The sequence below is a fragment of the Chanos chanos genome, chromosome 6 (genome assembly GCF_902362185.1).
Source record: "Chanos chanos chromosome 6, fChaCha1.1, whole genome shotgun sequence".
Lineage (NCBI taxonomy): Eukaryota > Metazoa > Chordata > Actinopteri > Gonorynchiformes > Chanidae > Chanos > Chanos chanos.
Window position 1 is genome coordinate 40,669,529 of NC_044500.1, and position 20,683 is coordinate 40,690,211.

The 20,683-nt window shown below is 40.3% G+C and overlaps 1 protein-coding gene across 1 annotated transcript in view; it reads right to left on the reverse strand.

The window, feature by feature from the left end:
* Positions 1-20,683, reverse strand: part of LOC115815419 (plexin-A2-like) — a 51,817-nt gene that overhangs the window by 13,271 nt on the left and 17,863 nt on the right. Inside the window, exons 5-14 of the mRNA XM_030778372.1 lie at positions 16,385-16,519; positions 11,006-11,106; positions 6,563-6,686; positions 6,164-6,317; positions 5,879-5,975; positions 4,521-4,635; positions 3,973-4,173; positions 3,035-3,131; positions 2,547-2,746; positions 321-472 (exon numbers count right to left, since the gene is read on the reverse strand). Coding sequence (XP_030634232.1) covers positions 321-472; positions 2,547-2,746; positions 3,035-3,131; positions 3,973-4,173; positions 4,521-4,635; positions 5,879-5,975; positions 6,164-6,317; positions 6,563-6,686; positions 11,006-11,106; positions 16,385-16,519 — 1,376 coding nt within the window. The remainder of the gene's footprint in view (positions 1-320; positions 473-2,546; positions 2,747-3,034; positions 3,132-3,972; positions 4,174-4,520; positions 4,636-5,878; positions 5,976-6,163; positions 6,318-6,562; positions 6,687-11,005; positions 11,107-16,384; positions 16,520-20,683) is intronic.

Here is a 20,683-nt window from a genome sequence, read left to right on the forward strand (position 1 = left end):
CCAGGTTCCCCACATACAGAGCCCTTCATCTCACACTGAGGTTCCTAATATGTTAATAAACACACAATGCATGCTCTCCAAAATATTTATCTATTTCCAGGTAATTAAATTATTTATGTATGTAAAGGACAAAACATATAACATTAGTCATATTTGTATATTAAGTTACCTAAATATATACCATAAGGCCTATTATTTCATATTCAAGACCCTCTGTTGCGTAGTAAACACTAACTGATAATTAATGCAAAGAGACTAGAATACTGTATGTATGTAATAATTTAAAGCATTTTAAAGATGTTTTGGGAGTTTGAACTCACTGCTCAGCTGTGATGTAACCTTCCTGTAGGGGGGCACATGGAACCCCTGCCACTTCCACTTTCCCCTGCAGCTCTGAGAGTGACATGCCCAGGTTCATGCCACGGATGGTTACTTGTGTACCACCTTCTGGAGGCCCTGCCAGAGGACTAACCTAAAGGTAGAAAAGGAGAGGGAGACAGAGGCAGAGAGGGAGAGTAAGAAACAGAGTTAGAGAGATAGTGAGAGAGAGAAAAAACAGAGAGAGAGGGGGGGGGGGCGAAAGAGGGAGAGAGAGAGAGGGAGGGAGAGAGAGAGAGAGAGAGAATTTGTAGTCTTGACTGCTCAGATCACTTTAGAAAGAGAGAGTCCAATTAAAAAGGTTTTTGTTTTCCTGTTGAAAATAATCTATTAAAGTAAACAGTGTCAGACAAGAATATAATTTAATGCGGAGACAAGTGAAGCATGGGAGAGATTTCAGGAACATCTAGCCTTCCTGAGCATTTTAGTAACGTAGCATAATGTAACTTATAAGTTAATTCATACATATAATCATATGCACTTAAAAATATGCTGTAACCCTCGGGTAATTAATACCATTTACCAATTAATTTTTCAAATATAGCAAGCAAGCATCAGTACTCCCCACAATTAGCCAACATTTGATCTCAAGAAATATTTCTCTGAGATGCAGTGGTTTGCACTGCAGATCTGAAGCTTCTACAACACTTTTTGACCAGATGAGGAGTGCTTCCCACCATGTAGTCCAAGCCTATTCAGCCGGCTGAGTGATGAAATACAAAAACGTAACACAGCACTTCAAAGGCTCGGAGGCCTTTGATGTGCGAGCAGCTCCCTGGTTTTGGCTCACTGTCTCCTGGAAGCCCATCACAAATTAACTCCAAAAGGATGGAAAGGCCAAGCATCCTCCATTTAAAAAATAAATAAATAAATAAAAAAAATCCTTGTGGGGACAAAAATAACAATTTAAGTGAAGTGGACAGAATGTTGCATTGTATTGGTGGAGGGGGTGGGAAGGGGGGGGGGGGGGGGGTGGGTAAAAAAGGGGCGGGGTGCGAATGAGTTAATGACACACCCATTAAAGAGGAGCTTCAGTTGTCTCATCAAGATTTTAATGTCAAATTTAGTAAAGAATTCAGAAGATATGCAACTGAATGAAATTATAATGTATCTAACCTATTCATAAGCCTTTTAATGGTTCGAGGGCTTTAGCGTCCATACCTCCCAAGATGATGACACAAAGCAGTAAGGAGACACACAGGCATGGAGAATATGTAGGGCTGAGCCACTGCTGTCATTTCCATGCCTGTCAAGCACACTTATCCCTGCCTGCACGGGATTACCACGCCTCTAAGGGTTTAAAGGTATCTCATATTCACGCCGTCTTTGTGCGAGAGAATGAAACCTTAATAGAATTATCCAATTTAATTAAAGAAAAAATAGATGTCCTCAGATTTGAGATTTGTAGAAAGCTGCTTATTGGAACCAATTAGATAGGGCAAAATATCTGTAAACAGCTACAGACACTAATAAGAACAAGCAACACAGTATATCTATTTGGATTAGTTAGACTCATTGTATACACAGAAGACTTAAGGAAAGGCATCTCAAAGAATACTGGAAATGGAATCCTGAAGATGGCTTTTTGAAAAACACATAGAGGGACGCAGACTTGTAAAAGCACAGTGAATCTGCCAGAGAATATAAGGTGGTTAAAAGCCGTAAAGCTTTATTGAAATAGGATACATCTTAATTTACTGCTAATGATTCCATGCTAGTCTTCTTTGGTGAAGCCTGTTAAATTCAGTGCATATGAACTCAGAGGGGATGCATATTTTGCCAGTCTGTTTACAGTCAGATTATGAACACACTTTTAGAAATAATAAAGTTATCTGGAGATTAGTTATGTCTGTCCTAAATGTAATCCCAAAAAAAAAAAGCTTTGGGGTAGTGGAGCAGAGGCGCAGCTCCAGGGGGTTAAAGTAATGAAGCTAGATTTTGAATCAGCATGGTACCTTTGGATAGTGATAGACTGATAGAGGCAATGAAGATAAAGTCCAGTGAGGATTTATTATATTTATGCCAGCTTTATTGGGCTGCTGAGTCAGATAACAACCTGCATTTATTTTCAAAGGCAAACAGAGATAAAGCCCCGTACTCCTCTGTGGATTCATAACAAGACAACTGACCCAGAAGCCTGACTGACAGCTGCAAAAGTACTTACTGACCTCTGTGATGCGTGGGTTGGTGCACTTGATGTTCCTGCTGGACTGATCTAGCCAACGGTTGGCATACGGGTTGAGCGTTGGGCAGTGGTGTCGCAAGGTACAACGACTCTCCCCAGTACACCAGCCACACCCAAATTTCCTTTGTGCTTTCAGGCACATACCACAGCTCTCCCTTTGGGCACCACACTTATACAAATGCACTGTGGGATAAAGGACTCAAGTCAGAGTCACGAATGGAAAACGTCAGCAAATGCATTTGCTTATTCTCTAGGGCTCTTTCTGCGGTGTCAGTCTAGAACACAATTAAAACACATCGGTTTTTAGGCATGGACTGCTTTGTCTCTTTGGCTATAGTGTTTTCTTGTCCTCAGAACAGTATCCAATCTGCCAATCCATCTGAACATGAGAGTAGATTCAATTGACTCAGACAGGGACAAAGAGAGTGCTTTCCTACTCCCAGGAGTGTGAGTGATCACGGGCAGAAATACCTTTAATGTTCTCAGGGTTGTCAATGATGAAATTGCTGTTCCACACAATGGACAGATCCACTGCCAGGTCACTGATCTTCACACCTTCATATAGGTACTGCGAGAGAGAGAGAGAGAGAGAGAGAGGAAAAAAGGGAAAGAAAGAGAAAGGAAGAGAGAAAGTGAACGAGAGGGAGAAAGATGAGGCTATTAACTTCCTGTCATCTTCATCACAGCTATCTGATGGTTTTGGCTGTGTGACATGCCGATACTGTGAACCAGTCAGGGGTCTCCAGAGACACTAAGGCTTTTTTCCTGTGCTCAGTTAAACTGGGTCTCAATTTAGACTGAGCGAGGAAAGATGAAAGCATGGATCAGTGGGGTGGTGATTGGTGGAGTTTGAAGACACACCAACACTTTCTTTGAAGTGTGAATTCCAGCAATACAGAGAATCTGTAGATCTGTGGTATTCAAACATAGATAAAAGAACCCATCTAAATCACATCTTGATTTACATTAAGTCATATTACAGTAGACGTCATTGGCGACATGTTTGCATAATCCCTTGCATTTAACATACGGGACTACAGCAGTCATCATTAATAGATGAATAAACTGAATCAGCAATGTGTTTATTTGGGTGAAGGATTATTTTGAGTTGTGTGTGCTAATTGATGTGTTATGGTGGACACAGTGCAAAATGTGTGTACAGTTCAGTCTAAAAAATTAAGATTGAACTATACAGTCTATTTGTTTCATTTAACAAGACAAAGGAGTAGACAAGTTAACAATGAGTGTGCTGAGCACATTAGAGGAGTGTATTGTGTGTGGTGGCTTGCACTGATGAACTTGTTAGGATGTTTTAAGGAGAGGATTGAGGGGTGTATAGGGTTGGGCTGATGAACATGTTTGGTAGGACTAAGGAAAGTGAGAACATTTGAGAAAGTAAGTCCTCGTACCGAGCTGTTCTGGCACTGAACACTGGAACTGTTGAAGCGCAGTGCAGTAACTCTGTGACTCACTCCCTGGATATGTAGCACACACTCATAGCCGCGTTGGCCTGACTGCGGCTGTGGAAGATTCCGGGCCTTGAGTGTAATGGGTTTCACCTCACCTGCTGGGATTAGGATCTCACCAGAGGGCAACAGCTGAGGACAGTCCTACAGAGACAAGTGCCATCATTGCGTATTCAGCTGCAATACTTTGACTTTGAGCTACAGAGTACAGGTATGGCTAATATATGCAATGTAGACACAAATCCAAAAATATATGAAAAGTACAGGAAAACTGCCTTTAAAGTACACATTTTTGTGAGGACTTCTACAAAGAAATTACAGAACTTTCAGGTTAACCCGTGTGTCCTTCATTAATCTGCTTTGTACAATCAAAAATTTCTCCCACCCAGAACACTTTTAGGGCGCATGAGGCATAAGCCACCAGTGACCTTCAATGACATGATTAGCACGCATCTCAGGGTCTGAATTGGTCGTATCTGCTTCTGTCGTACCTCGGAGGCATTGACATGTCCTTCCTGGAAGGAGCAGCTGGTGGGGTCATGGGTACAGGTGTTGCGGTATTTGCACCAATGGCAACCAAACGTGCTGCTCACACACGACAAACACCTGCAGGGGGAAGAGAGGTGCATTGGTTTGAATATGTGTCCCCAAACAATCATGTACATCTTTGTAGAAGAGTGAAGAGTGTCTCATCAAGGTAATTATTTGACATTCATTCAATAGAAGCTCTAATAACAGGCAAACATGGTTGTTTGAAATATGAAAATAAAATTGCTCATTTCACAATAAATTGGTCCCTGTGGCTAAATGACAGGGTGGCCTTTTATTGTTCAGAGTACATGAATATGTCGGATTGTGTATATGTCTGTGATTAAAAGAGAGTATATGTAAACTTGAGTGTGTTGTGTGTGCACAAAATGCCTGTGTGTGTGTGTGTGTACTTTCTTGGGTGTGCGCTTGCTTGTCGCTGTAAGTAAATGAGAAAATTCTAAGTCAGCATATTACAACAAGGGTACTCCATTCTAAGCAGGTAAATATAAGCAGTTAGGGTGCTTTTATAAACCTTATCTCAGATTCATAGCCTCTGATGAAGCCTTTCCTCTCTAATCAGGGTCTGTTCATTCACTAAAAGAACCTGTTCCAAAGAAAGATAGATGTATTAATAGAAACTGGTCTGCCACGGCACTTTATACACGGCATAATTAACTATGGAGGCTGGTGTGATGCGGTTGTGATGGCTGTGTGTGAAGAGGAAGAGACAGGGGAACAGAGGAACAGGAGGGAAGGCGTTCAGAGTGTGTTTATGGTGAAATATTAATTGCGGTGGCGAACAGAGGGGACTGTGGTTAATGCAAACAACATTAGTATGTAACAGATGTCGACATGTCAGTGTGAGTGTGCATAATGTTTTTTTGTTTTTTTTTCTTTTCTGTTCATGGAAGCCTGTTTACATACATATCAGCATATGATTACGTCTAAACAACCCGCATTTGCATTTACAAGCTGCAACGTACAGGTTCAGATCCTCTCCAACAATTGCCTCTGATGCACCATAATATCTGACATAAATGGGTATGATTATGTGTGAACTGACGGCCTTTACTACGTCGAATCAAGTTTATCTCTTAACGTTTACAACACACTGGAATAAGACTGACCAGCTGAATTAAAATCATACATGAAAGCTACTGATTTATGCTGGGATTATTGCATTATGTTTGCAGAAAACATTTTATATATGCAGCACATTCCATCTGACTTACCAGTTAAACAGACATAAAAAGAAAGCATGGAAAAAATGTTGAAACTCATGATAGATTTGAGGTTGATAATTACAGATCTCACTCACATGTGATGCATGCTGCAGTTGTAAAACTTGATCTCTGTGTTAGCTACCATCTGACCCGTTTCCTTAGAGTTCACCCTCAGCTCCACACCAGACCAGTCTACATTAGGGAGAAATAGAGACAAACACCAAGAGAGCATGATGAGTTTGAGATGTGATTGCCTTTTATACCTCTGAATATTTCCTGAGGGGAACATAACATTCTAAAACCTGTAAAGACATTGTGCCAGACATGCAATGTGATGTAAAAAAAAAAAAAATGGAGAGTGAGTGTTTTTGAGGGTTGACCTTGGTCAGCAGGAATGGGTGGAACATCCTTGGCTGTCGGGGACAGACACATGATCCTGTTTCCATTGACGTGGCCCTCCACTTCTGCTAATCTCCCAAACGAGCAGGTGATACCAGATGAGAGGTCAGGAACATTATTCACCTCCAGCAGAAGCTATGAGAGTCAGACAAAATTACTGTTAAATAACTTAATGGGAGGATGATGTAATACAGCAGTAACAGAGCATAATTCCCACTGAAAAAAATACTGAGTCAATCAGTTTTGTGAGAACTGAAAACTTGTGCCAGAAATCAGAGGGAGAGACTTTTGGAGATGCAGTAATTCCATAGACTAATACAAGACCACACATGCTTGAACAATACTTGGACACATAAGCATGATGATTTGCATTGACTCACAGGTATGCCATGCTCAGACATGGCAATGCTGTCGGGGTAAGCCGTCACTTTAACACAGCGGTCAGGGCCATCAGCAAATCGAAAGGGCTCGTCTGCTCTCTCACATTGGTCTTTCCTTGTACAGCTGAGAACAAGACAACCAAATGATTACCCATTCAGTACCAGAGCAGTGTTAACAATACAAATGCTTGGTGTTTGACCAGAACATTGTAAGTCTAAAGGTATCAGTGGCTGTTGAAAATCTGTGTGTGTGCGTGTGCGTGTGCGTGTGTATGCGTGTGTGAATGCATGGCTGCATGTGTGTCTGTGTATGTACACTTGCATTTTCAGATCAAGAACATTTTAAAGATTGAGACAGACAGCATCAACAACTGTCATATTCTTGTGAGGACTATCAGTAATGTTAACATGAAGGTGACTTTAACCTTTATAGTACTCACACACACACACACACACACACAGACAGACATACACACACAAACACACACACACACAAACACATACACACACAAACACATACACACACACACACACACACACACACAGTACTTAAGTTGCTCTCAAGGATCTGGTAATTTTGCGAGCCTCTCTTCCATTTGCTACGCACACTCTGCACTCAGACTGTACTTAGCATCCTTTTAGATGTTGTTCAGAATGACATCCCAGGCATTCTTTGAAAGAGTTCACACGTCTCAACTATAATTACCAAACAAAGCAGCAAAATCAAAATACAGCACTGTCTCGCGTTGCCATGGTTCCCCCCCTTCCAATACCTCAAATGTCTGTACTATGATCAGACGCTCCCCCTGTGCTCCCTCATTAGCTGAAGAGGCCCTGAACACACACTTCATCCCAGACTGTCATTCACAGAGTCTCATCTCATCTCATCTCCCTCCTGCTGTTTGCACAGACGAAAATGTGTGTTTTCCTGTCTGTTCATACACCAAGTCGTATAGCTGTAATCCTGCAATCCAGTGCCTAATGACAAATCTCAATGCATATCACAGAGGTTCTCCCTGAGTGTCCTGTAAGAGTGTAATGACAGGCATCTGATTTCAGTCAGATGTAGATGAGGAAGATGTGAGTTGCAGAGTATTTTCATTTGATATGAGACAGAGGGGGTTGGAGTCTTTTTGTTTATGTACAAATGCATGCACAGCGGCTCCTGAATAATAATCAATACATAACTATATGTTTGGCTGTAAATTCAGACATCAGGAGTCTCTAATGCCTTGTCCATGGTGCTGAAAGCTATTCTATACTCTGCGCATGAGTGTGTTGTAGTCTAAATTTTGACTACTGCTAAAGATTCTGGAGAGTAAAGAGGTTAGTGAATATTCACAATTTATAATGGCTGCAAGATTCTAATAATGATTATAAATATGTGAATTCTATGTGAGTCTGCAACAATCTGATTATGTGGAATACAGCAGCAGTGGCTGAAAAAGCTCAAGAGAACCAGTACCACTGAATAGTGGTTTCATGGTGAACACTCATTGGCTAACATTTGTTGGAACATTTTTAGCAGGTACATTTATCAACAATCAAAGGCTATTTTTGTGTTTTACTGCTGCTTTAAACACATAACATGATCATTCTTTAAAAAATCACATTCCTTTGGCAAGAAATCCTTCAAGAGTTACAGAGTGGGATTGAAAGGTTGAAAGCTGATTACAGATAAAGAAAGGAAAGTGGAGAGAGAGAGAGAGAGAGATGAATGCTTAGTGCTTAGACAGACATGTGACTGCTGTTCAGTATATGGACGTTCTTTGAACATAAGTACTAAGCTGAATGTGCAATTGTCAAAACTGATTGACACATGAAAAATAAAGTGACTTTGCAATAGGAAAAAGATTACATTTTAACAAAATGTGTGGTCTCCAACACGATGTTTGTGACCATAAATTCACTTTCACCCTCCTACAATTGGGATGTTTGTATTTTTGCTTTCTAACTAAGTTAGCCCTTGAAAACCTATTCTCTGCGTAGGATTTCACTGGGGTTAAATATGATTATGATGAGGTTTATGAGTTATACATTACTCAGACAACTCCTCTGCCAGACTTATAAATTCCACATCGAGAGTGATCATAAAATCAGAATAATTAATGGACTGGTTTTTTATGAGCACTTACACATTAAGGATAGATGGTCATATTGATGTGCATCAGTGAGCTGAATCAATGACTAATTAGAAGTTAATCAAAGAGGACCTGCAGGTGCTATAGAAACTGCACGTAATGCCTAAATAATGACAATATAACTGCAGCATAAGGAACTATGGTTGGACAAACAGCATTTGGTTATTTCAAAGAACACGGAGTCCTTGGAGTGCTCATTTAAAACATCCATGTAGTACCATGAGTATTTGTTCAAATCTCCAGCCATCATTTTAACACAGTTTTTTTAAACAAAGGTCTTAAATTATGCTCAAAAGAATATTGTGCAAGTTTAATACGGATAAATGCAACGTGGCGAATCCTAGAGAAGACATGTGCAATCTAAAAAGAAAAAAAATTCTACCTATGCCACTCACCCACATGTCCACCTACAGACAGCACAGCAACTGGCAGTGGTGTCTGCTAGATTCCCAATACAAATTAAAAAAAAAAAAAAAAGTCAGGATCCCAGATGTAGATGGTGGCTGTAATCTTTCCTGATGAGTAACAGCTCTGCTCTACAAAGGATAATCCCTTGAGATGGCCAATCGGTTCACACTCCTATTGATGAAGTCATGCTCTCTCTCCAAGACCAGCTGGTTCTTTGGTGGTCTTGGAGTCCTGTACCACACCACTTGTGTTCTCCAGTGCTGAGAAGATGAGTTTCTCCAAAACTAATCCTGACAGCACTGTCAGCAAACTCCCTCCATAAGCTGTTTTATCAACCTCAGAGGCTGAGAGGCCTGCTTTGATGTGACTGAACTTGGCCAACGTTGGCAGAAGGAAAGCAGTCTGGCTGGTGCTCGTGTATTGATGCTTTAAAAAAAACTGCTTGTAGCCTCCCTGGGTTCCACTGAGACACTAAAGTGCTCTTAAAAGCATAGTTCTCTAAAGAGGGGTGCAACCCATTTCTTTATTTTGTTCCGCCCTGTACACACTTTTCTCCTCCTTAATGTAAGGTCATGTCTTTCCCCAGAAATGTTATCTTGAGGTAATGTCTTAAATGATATCTTACAGATTGTTTTGCTTTTTTTTATGGAAAATGGACTGTTGTTTTCACCAGATAATGTGCAACATATTACAGAGAATGCACTTGATAAAGTTTTAAGTTTAGATCAGTTTATCAATAGTAAGTCAAGTAATGTTAACGTGTGGGATGATAAGGAAATAACTGAATATAAACAGGTCTCTAGCAGAACTTGGCTTTGGTGTCCAGTAAGTGATAGGTTAGACTTACTGGCATGTATAGAACACTTCCACTGAATTATCCTTCACTTATTAATAGTATGCTGGGGTTTTTGTGGAATATGTGATCCAAAGCAATGTTTGTGACTTGAAGAAAATAGTTTCAGTAGAAACTAACAGAAAGTAGAGTAGAAAGTAGAAGTGACATATGGGGAAGGAACATGAAATAGGACAGGTTATCCAACTCTCTCTCTCTCTGTCAGGATTAAGATAATCACAGTGATTCAGTTGTAGGCTATTCTGTTACCTCAAACTGTAGGTCACAATGAGTTTCACAAAGTGCTCACTCTACAAATTGCTTTACCACTGAAGACACTGATAGGTTTTTGTGGGTATATAGTTTAGTGCACTACCTAGAGCTGGGTATAGTTGCATATGCACTCTCTCAAAACAAGTTGAGTTGTTCTAACCCTACCTGTTCCAACTCTGCTAACTCTACACCTCTAACATTAGTCTTAGGTCAAATTACTAGGATTTCACTCATTCTGTGACAAAAAAAGAATAAAAGCTTTTGCCATTTGTCTGTGCACATAGGAGTATAGAAACTGAAGGAGTTTGTTTACTGCAGTGCAGCATCCCAAGGGCACATTCTGTGTATGTTCTGCTAAAGGGCAAACCAATAGTGCGTGACACATGGGATTTAAAGGAGTGACTCTTCATAAGAAATATATCTATAACTAATGTTTCACACTGACTTTGCAGCAATATTTTTTGGGTGAACAGCTCAGTCCCACAATTCAGAACAATCTTCTCTGATTCAACAAACTGACTGCTACAGCATTCCAATAACTGACAGTGTACAACCAGCCAGTGACAGCCTGACAGATTAGAGTCAAACGAAAGTCATTTTGAGTCTTCCATGTTCCCTTTTATCTGACTTTTTTTGTTATTTAATAAAAATGCAATCAAATCTATAATTAATATTGTGTTAGTTGTCAATTCCTCATCCACTCTCACATCTTTGGCATATCATTCATCTGAAAAAGAAATCAGAAACTATTAATGGTGATGAATGTGATAGACGGTGATGAAGACTTACATGTTATGCAGGACACACCAACCACAATGAGGGTCCCCCGAATTCAGACATTCCCTGCAGCTCTTATATTGTTCACACCACTCAACGGGCACCTGAGTCACCTGCACACACAGCAATGAAGCAGAGTGAGTCTTATTTAACAAACAAATGTATATTGACACAGAACATACAGTGAAGATCTCACCAACATCAGACACATGCACAAAAATGCACAAACACACACACACACACACACACACACAAAACATGAGGATAAACGCTTCCCAACTGCAATGTTTTCAGCCTTATTTGTAACCAGGCTTGGTAGCTTGGTAATGGCATTCATTGATGATATACATTCTGATCAATAGGTGTGATCAATATCCTCACAGCGCTCATTCCAAGTGCAAATGGATGGCCTGTTAATTCAACTACAGTGGTAATCAAGGTGACTGCACTTTTGCCCTACCACTTAACACCTCTTGCTTAACATGTTAAGCAGTGTAGTTAGAGCACACACTAACGTACAAATCAAACTCCACTTTCACACTCACACAACATCTGAGTTCTGAAGGGAGAGCCATTCTCATCCCTGTCAGAACAACAAACATCTCGTAATTTAACTTGACGCTATGCACACTTAATATTTCCATAATTGTTTGGAATGTCTAAATTGAGATTGTTATATTAACTGATACAGAATGAGTAATAACATGCATTTTAACATTCCCCGGATAAGGACACGATCCAGAAAAACTGTTTTACAACGTGTACATTAGAAAACCTGACTCATCATAGGGGCAAAGAGGTCTCATTTACTTAGATTCCTTAGATTAACTTAGACTGTTAGGGCTGAGTAACAGTGGCTCAAGGACACACACTGAACCTTGTCGACAATTTTAAACAGTGCCATGTGTAGGCATTGATTGCTGTTTTGCTCTCTCTAACTCCTTCCTATCCTGATTGACCTAAGTATACCGGAGCTCTAAGTGTGACACAGCTCCTACATTAGCCTCCCTTGGTCCAGAGAGAGAGACCCTTCCTCCTGCATGCTCAAATAGGGCAGGCCTGTTGTCTCTGCTCCCATGATTTTCAATCCTGGAACGGGATAGCCAAGTCATTTCCTGATGTAAGCAATCACAAATGAAGAGGGGATTATGGATTATATCATCTCCAGTGCTCTTGATAGCGTAAGTGGGCTCTCTCTCGCAGGCCTGTGTGGACCAAACGGATTAGATGCTGCCTTCTGAAAATGGATTTCTCACTCTCTCTCTCTCTCTCTCTCTCTCTTTCTCTCTCTCTCTCTCTCTCTCTCTCTCTCTCTCTCTCTCTGTGAGTACATGGAGTATTTATGCATTCCATTAGCAAAATTATATTAAAGAAGCTGCAAAGTTAAAATCTCACAAAGATTCTTATAATCACATAAAACCAACAGTTTTCCCGGTTTACTCGTGTGAGGAATAGCCTGTGTAGGGTATGAGTCTATACAGGGACTACAGGATCTACAGAGACTATTCCTGACCACAGCTCCAGTGCACTCCCTATATAAACACATAGAAAGTAAGAAGCTTGTTTGCCCACTGGATTTCAATTGAGCAAGCTGATACAGAGAATTAGAATGATATGCTAATAAGTTAGAAATGCTCAAGTATTCTGAGGCTTAGATCTGAAATAACGTAACAAGAGTGGGGGACTGTGACTCATTGTTAAGATATAAATCTTTATGGCTCTCATTTAAAAACCTTCCAGTTCAATTAAACCGCCAAAAGAATGAGACCTTATGAACAGGCTATGTGGAAATTCACATGAGTGGATTCTGAACACTTTAGATTTTTTGTTTGTTAGTTTGTTTGTTTGTTGTTAAATCCGGCACGACATTCAACTTCCATTAAAGAGTATTATGTTGCTTTACTCTGCAATGCCAACAGTGCAAATTTATCTGCTCAGACTTAAAATCAGGACCAGCCCTTGACCTCAACTAGCATTAAAAGCATAAAATAGAACACAGAGCTACACTGAAGGGGAACTTCACAATTTCACTGCAGATTTATCACATTTCATGTCCTTTATATAGACTTCAAAATTAAAAATGCAATTTTTATATACAATAATAATGGCAGAAATATGAGATAAAAATAAAAACTTATCTCAAACCCACAGAAAAACCCACCGAGATTTCCAAAAATACTCTGATCCACTTTCCAGAAATCGGCTTTTCTGGTTACATAACACAGAACTAGTAATCTTATGTCATATAATGCTTGTATCGTTGACCAGTGGTCTGATCCAACCTATCATATGTGAAAGTGTGTGTGTGTGTGTGTGTGTGTGTGTGTGTGTGTGTGTCTGTTTGTGAATTTATATGTGTCTAATTCTGACTAAAATGGACTCAAATCCTCAACAATACAACAAGATGCAACTTCAATTCACCATAAAGCGTCACAACAGTGAGACAACACAAATTCCAAAAACATTACTGTCCACTTCCTCAGAGATCTTTCATTTCAAGTAACAATAGCACTGTGATTCATAGTAATTACCATAATTTCATTGCACAAGAATCTTTTACCATAATTAATATTTCACATATTACCATAATTTCCATCTCATTAACAGCACCTAATGAAATATGCATCACTAATCGTAACAGTTGTGTTGACGCGACCCATGGGCTTCCTCTGTTTTGGGTTAAAACCACGGGAGTGTTTTCGGGGTTTTAAGCTGCTCGCTACCCTCCTCTTTTGTTGTTTTCACAGCTGTTGGCCTTTGTCAAAAAAAATTGCACGAGGTCACAAAAGGGTAAGAGGGGGTTTGGGGGAGTTCAGGATGGCCAAAGAGTGATAACCCTGCCTGTCCAAACAAATGCAGACCTAGCCTGGGCCAGGAGCCAGGCAACAAGTCTATGTAAGCAATGAGGCAAGTCTGTCCAGAACTGACTCCTTAGAGACAGATGGAGGGTAATACCGACCGGAAGGCAGGACACTCGTGTGAATTGGGGCATGGTTGTTTTCCTCCCTCTATCAGTATTCTGCATGAGGGGAGGATGGAACTCATTTTCACAGTCCTTAATAACAGGCTGCTGGACTTGCGAGACCCGAGAGTCAAAACAAAGCCATCTTTAAAAATGAACATACTATCTATGATCACTGTTAATATGTTAATTTGATACTGAGTATGCACCACAAAGTGGAGCCAGACTATGAATATTCAAGTGCAATTACTGTCTGATAGGAGCATGCCCTCTAAATGTGAAGTAGGCCCATGCATTTCAACATGCAGAAAAACAGCACTGAGAATAACAATCAGCAGCATTTCCACTTCAATCAGTTTACTTTGGGTTTTCAAAGACTGCTCTGTGTGTGTGTGTGTGTGTGTGTGTGTGTGTGTGCGCGCACGCGTATGTGTTTGTGCGTGTGTGTCTATGTGTCTGTGTGTCCATGTAAATGCGTATTTGTGTGTCTGTGCCAGTACACTAGCTGAAGGTGCTCACACCCAGTTTGGGTGTGTGTATGTGTTTATGTATGCGTGTGTTGTGTGCATTCTGCATCTTTGTACATCCGTATTACTTAGAGCTCTCTGTGTGTGAGCACCTTCAGGCCCACTCCATTCTCCACAGGATATTCTAGCCAAATGCCGTTAGATGACTGAACACAAAAATGAGCAGTGAGAGAAACTTAGCATAAATATGGCTGTGATTCTACTTAAGCATAACACCTCTAACACATAGTATGCATATGATGATGCATGTGTGAACTATGTTACGGTATTTGCATTTGCATTTTCACATTTTCCACACAAAAGCTATTGCACCTATTAAAAGATTCATGCGTTGCATCACAGTGTATCTACAACCAACTAGGTGTTATTATTCATTCAGCCTTTGGTCAGCATGTGTTGCTCTGTTCTCGCGTACACATCTCTCTAACTTAACTTCCTCTCTTATGAATAAATATATATTTATATATATAATCAAATTTCTATCCACTCCCCTTCTATGTCTCCCCAGACACACACACACACATACACACACATACGTGAGCTCCTCAGCTCTCCTTCATCGTGCTTGCCTTGCTTGTGCACTGCACTCGGCAGGAGACAGAGAGCCTCATTGTTATTCTGGGGGAGAAGCCTGATCTCAGCCAAATGTGTCTGCTCCTCTCTCCTCATTCCACATCATCTCTCTATTGTTCGCCACAGAGAAATCTCTCTCTCTCTCTCTTTCTCTCTCTCTCTCTCTCTCTCTGGGATCTGCCAGCCATAGCAATAGCAGCAGCAGCAGAGGAAATCAGAGTGTGTAGCCCTACTAGATCTGCTCTCTTCTCATGGTGTTCCTCTCCAAAACCTCCTTAATGCCTGACCAGAATAGCAGAGAGACAGACCTAGCCCTGCTGCAGACTCAGGGGCCAGAGAGATACCAACCACAAAAAGCTGGAGAACAGGAATGAAGCGCCAGCTTGTTAGGTTAACTTGACGGGGATTTTTTCTTCCACATTGCAGGAATATGTGGTTCATTTCTCCTAAAGGAAAGGACATACCTCTTTGAACAACTGGAGCTCATCAATAAATGATGGCCTGTCTCTTCTAGTTTGTCACATCTGTTGGCGGCGATCCTTTGAATTGAGCAGGATGGGACAATGCATTTGTACACTACGTACTTGACACATAAGGATTTTATAGTGAAGTTCTCATTTGAAACTCAGTGTTTTTAGGGATTGGGCAAGAATGAACTAATCCGTGCTGTTGGCGCTGAGTCGGATCATGTGGTAGAAACTATGAAACACATCAATTAATGCAGAAAGACCAAAGACAAACCAATAGGTTCAAGCATGCTCTTCAGCACAACAAAAATGTGTCCTCCTAATGTCAACTGTAAAGCGTTCCAACAATTTGAAGTGGAGTGAACATGGAAGAGTGCTCTGGGCCGCTTTGAAATCTAATCCCATTACAGTGTGCAATGTAACTGCACCAAAATAATCACTTGATGGAAGTGGAGAGTGATTACTGCTGTAGCTTCTTATCTCCAACCAGCGTACAGCATCTAACCAAAAGCAAAGGGCAACCACTAAAACTCTCTCCAACTGTGTCACAATCACTGGATATCAACGGGCCTGAACACAACCACATATGGAGCTATATGGACATATATTACTAAGATATTCATATGGAATATATGCATGAGTGAATATCTAGAACAAAAGTTCTCCTCCATCTAGACAAAATATCTTGTGTTCACAAGGCAAGTAAAATAGGCATGCCATCACACTAAAGCTGTACGCGCACACATACACACAAATCCACGCATACTGTACTTAAAAAATCATTTATGAGTGAGAGGACAATAAAACATTTATGGTGTGCAGAAGCTCTTGCTCAACATGATGAACTAGTACAGATACTCACTTGTCTCTCGGACATGACGTAGAGGAAGTTGGAGTCCAGTGAGAAAGCCATGTCTGGGAGAATGGACATGCCATCCTGCATTACAGTCAAAGTCTCATACAAGACACCACCCCGAGGAGGACCATCCACACGGATCTAGAGAGAGAGATAGGGAGAGAGAGAGAGGGGGAGAGAGAGAGAGGGGGAGAGAAAGAGAGAAAGAAAGAAAGAAAGAAAGAAAGAAAGAAAGAAAGAAAGAAAGAAAGAAAGAAAGAAAGAAAGAAGCACGCAGATATTTACATTAAATCAAAAATAAATCTACAAAATGCTCTACAATGACATTGGGAGCATTTGACAGAGCAGTGCATCAGACACTGCAGGCTTTGGCAGAGCAGGTTTGGGTTGCTCATTTACTCATTCTCTTTGAGCTAGTGTAAGGACAGTTTAGGTAACAGCTACAGCCTTGCTCAACCCTAGTTCTTTCCCTTATAAAAGGTGAGAAGCAGATGTACATTCAGGCCTGTGTACCACTGTGACATTGAGGAGAAACATCTGGACAGGGCCACATGCCTGTATAATCTGTGTGGAAACAAAGCCAGAACCGATAATCCAATACACAAAAGCCTGTCAGTGGAATGCCCTGGTGAATTCTTGGAAACTCTGATTAATCAGGCCATTGACATAAAAAGAATCTGGGTAAATCCACTAGGTCCAACAATAGCAACCATTTCATCTCCATAGACACCGACCTGCATGCAGATATACTTGCATGTAGGCTACAACCTGTAGCATTCTATTTTTATACAGTAGTATCCTGCAGAAAATTCTTTTGATAAATAATGCCCACTGAATACAATTTATAGTTTCTACAAATTTGAAACCCTTGTTTCTAGCATGCATATCGTAGAAGACAACACAAAGGGAGTGCATTTCCCCAGAGAGCATTTAACTCAGTAACACATTCTCTTCTGTGAACCCACCCTCCCACAAGCACTGGGAATGAACCCTCAGCCAGAGGAGCAGAGTAAACACTGCCCCTGCTTGTCAGCTTTGCTCACTGTTCATATATTTCAGCAGGGGCAAGAACTATCAGACCACAGAGCTCAGCATTAACATTTTCTACAATATTGCTTTCTAATCCTTAAAAATCTCCATTAATTGGCTTGCTGTTTGTCCTAACTGTGTAGCAGAACCACATTTCAAATGTGTATTAATAAATCTAAGTATAGACTGACCAAGGGAAAATTCTCCTGGAGTTTGACAGAAAACAAATGAATAACAAATGAGCAAAAACATCTTCCTTAAATGCACTGGCTCAAGTCAAAGGACTGCTTAGCATTCAGAGTAGGACTTCTAAAGAATATCATTAGCCGTTTAAAATACTAAGGCTTGTGTAAATGCCTCTTGTTGGCATTAAAATGGATTTGGTATTATTTTAAGATGAAGAACATAAATATGATGGAGCAGAAAAATACAGGATTGTACTGAATGCTCATAGTGTTCAAAATGTTAATGAGCTTTTAGCATGTAACAACTGTCTCTCCAAAAAGGCAAGTTTCAAGACTGCAAAAATAGCTCTACATATCAAATATCTACACGTAGTTATTAACCACTGATTAAAGTTAATGAGTTAAATTGAGGTCTACACAAGAAGCACTAAGCTTCTGAGCTAAAAATAAATAAATTAATTAATTAATTAAAATCAAGTTTCTGAAGCCTACGACCAGTATTCCCATGAAATTCATGTGTGATTAGCCCTGATCTATGGGATGTATGAGAAGGAACAAGGCACTCAGAGTACATGTGTCTGCAGTGAGCTTACTGTGGCTGAAGAGAGTGATGCACATGGATCTGTGATTCTGGAAGATGTTCTGCAGCAGTAATCTGAGGGACTGACTGAGCTCTTAAGACTGCACTGTACCAGCTGAGACAACAGCAGCACAGATGTAGTGTCCACACAGAGACATCCTCTACACACAGAGCAGCTATCTCTGATCTGCAGTAATCCCTTTAACTCGGAGCACTCACAGTCCTGAGGATTCATGTTCAAAAAGCAGCCCTTTATCGGACCCATCTTTCAACCAGATTAGATTCCCAAAAACCCTCCTGAGAATCAGGACCCAAGAGCACACACTTAGAGCTGTGGTAAGGCCTCAGAGGAGTTCGTAATTTGTTTAATCCAACTCATTCCGTTGCATTAAAGCAAGAAAAGGACACAGAGCAACTGATACAAGTCTGCTTATTTATTAGATTTTAGATGAAGAGAGTGCAGGGTTTCTATCCTTTGTTTTAACCCAGGCACGCAAATATTCAGAAGCAGTCCCTTCATGGAGAGATTCTGAGACCGAACAGTGAGTCACTTCCTCGCAAAAAAGGAAAATGATATCAGTTAATCAAAGGCTCAGGATTTAATAAATAACTCATTTCAACACATTGCTTCAAACAGTCTTTTTTTCATACTAAACACTGATGTTGAAGAATACCACACTGTCTGGTAAGGGGAAATCTCCTACTCTCATACATCAAATGAACAGCATTCCTCAAAGCTGCCAGGATCATTTGGATGTAGATAACAGTGCAGTGCACACCATTAAATCAAATTACATTGTTTCATAGCCCAGTATAAGACATCCAGGACGACATCCCACTCAGTCTGTTTCTAATAAATGTACCCAATAAGCCCTTTCTCCTTTAGCTTTTCTATCTCTTTAAACTCTCTCTCTCTCTCTCTCTCTCTCTCTCTGTAGCCATTTCCAAACCTCTTTGTTTCAGGAGCAGAAGCTGCAGCTCAGAACATTCATGCTGGTATGTCTAACTATAAGTATCAGAACATTATGTGCTATCAGTATGAAGTTTGGCACTAGAGGGTTGAGGCTGAGTCATTTGCGTTGGTAGTGTCCAGACAAAGAGAAAAAAAAGCTGACCTCTAAACCCCACCAAAATAGATTTCATTTGTCTGGATGGATTCAGCTACTGTTTAAATTGGGTTTACTCTGTCCGCTGTCTCACAGGAGCACAGCGGGTCCTCAAACGGGCTCAAGATGAGAGGAACATAATAATTGAGTTTATAATGAGAAACTTTGTAGCTACAGTCAAGTGGAGCTTATGGGGAAATTCATGTCTGCCCGACACATTCAACCCATTTAAAGACATATGTTGAGAACTCATAGGTTAATCTTGGCTGAAAGAAAGTAGATGAGTCAGCAAAAGCCTCTTTCAAAAATGTCATTTAAGAAGTGAATGGTTGTCAAGCTAATAGCACCTAAATTACTAAGTCACAATACTACATATCTACTGTATGAGAAAGGCCTCAGTCATTTACTTTCTATTTCTAATAATACATTAAAAACAAAAGAACTTAACCAAACACATAACACTGTAATTTCCTTATTGAGCCTGGGAAACTGAGATTCGTTTCCTTGCAGGATTGGCATCAGGTAAAGATAATGCCTTCATCATCCAATACATAATAAACCAAAAGACTGTAGCATGAACCAGAATGTGCATAGAAACATAAAAAAATAAATTCATTTCATACTGTTGTCAGCAATAATGGGAGAAACTGAAACATCCAACCATTTTGGGGTCAGTGATGGTTCATTGTAAACCAGTGGTATTTTGGGAGGCTAACAATACCTAAAGTGTACAGGGACGTTAAGGCTTTCCAAAATTAGCTCTCCAAAACACATAGCAGAGGAACAGATTGAGCAGATTACAACAACAAATTCAAACTCAAGTGTGTGCACACACATGCATAAGTTTTGGGGGTTTTTTCTGGAAGAAACCAAAGCAGAAGGCAAACATATTTACAAAGGTGGCTTGATTCCCAGTCTCAACTCCCTATAGCTCCTAGGCTATAATCCTCTATGTCACTGAGAGATCCCTAAAGGTGGTATGGAAAGATTGAACGGGCTGCTCCATCTTTACCCTAACGTCTGGCTTCCTCTTTTTTCCCTTCTGTCCTTTGCTACCATTCATCTATCTTCTCCTCTCCCTCCTCTGGGAGTTCCCAACCAGAAAGAACTGGAGGGGAGCTTTAAGGCATTTTATTGCCTCTGACTATTCCTTTAACATATAATAGTCAGTATTAACTTCCTATTTTTCTCTCAAAATATGTCTGCTGGAGGTAACAAGAAATTTATGAATACATCTATATACATCTATATATACATCTATAAAAAAATAATTATAAAACTACAGTAGCAACAGAGTGGAAATAAAAATGCAGCGTTTGGAGAATTCTGTAGCGTGAGTTGTATATTTAACACATCCTGAGGCAACACTATTAGATCCAACACACAGTAAACAAGTATGACACCA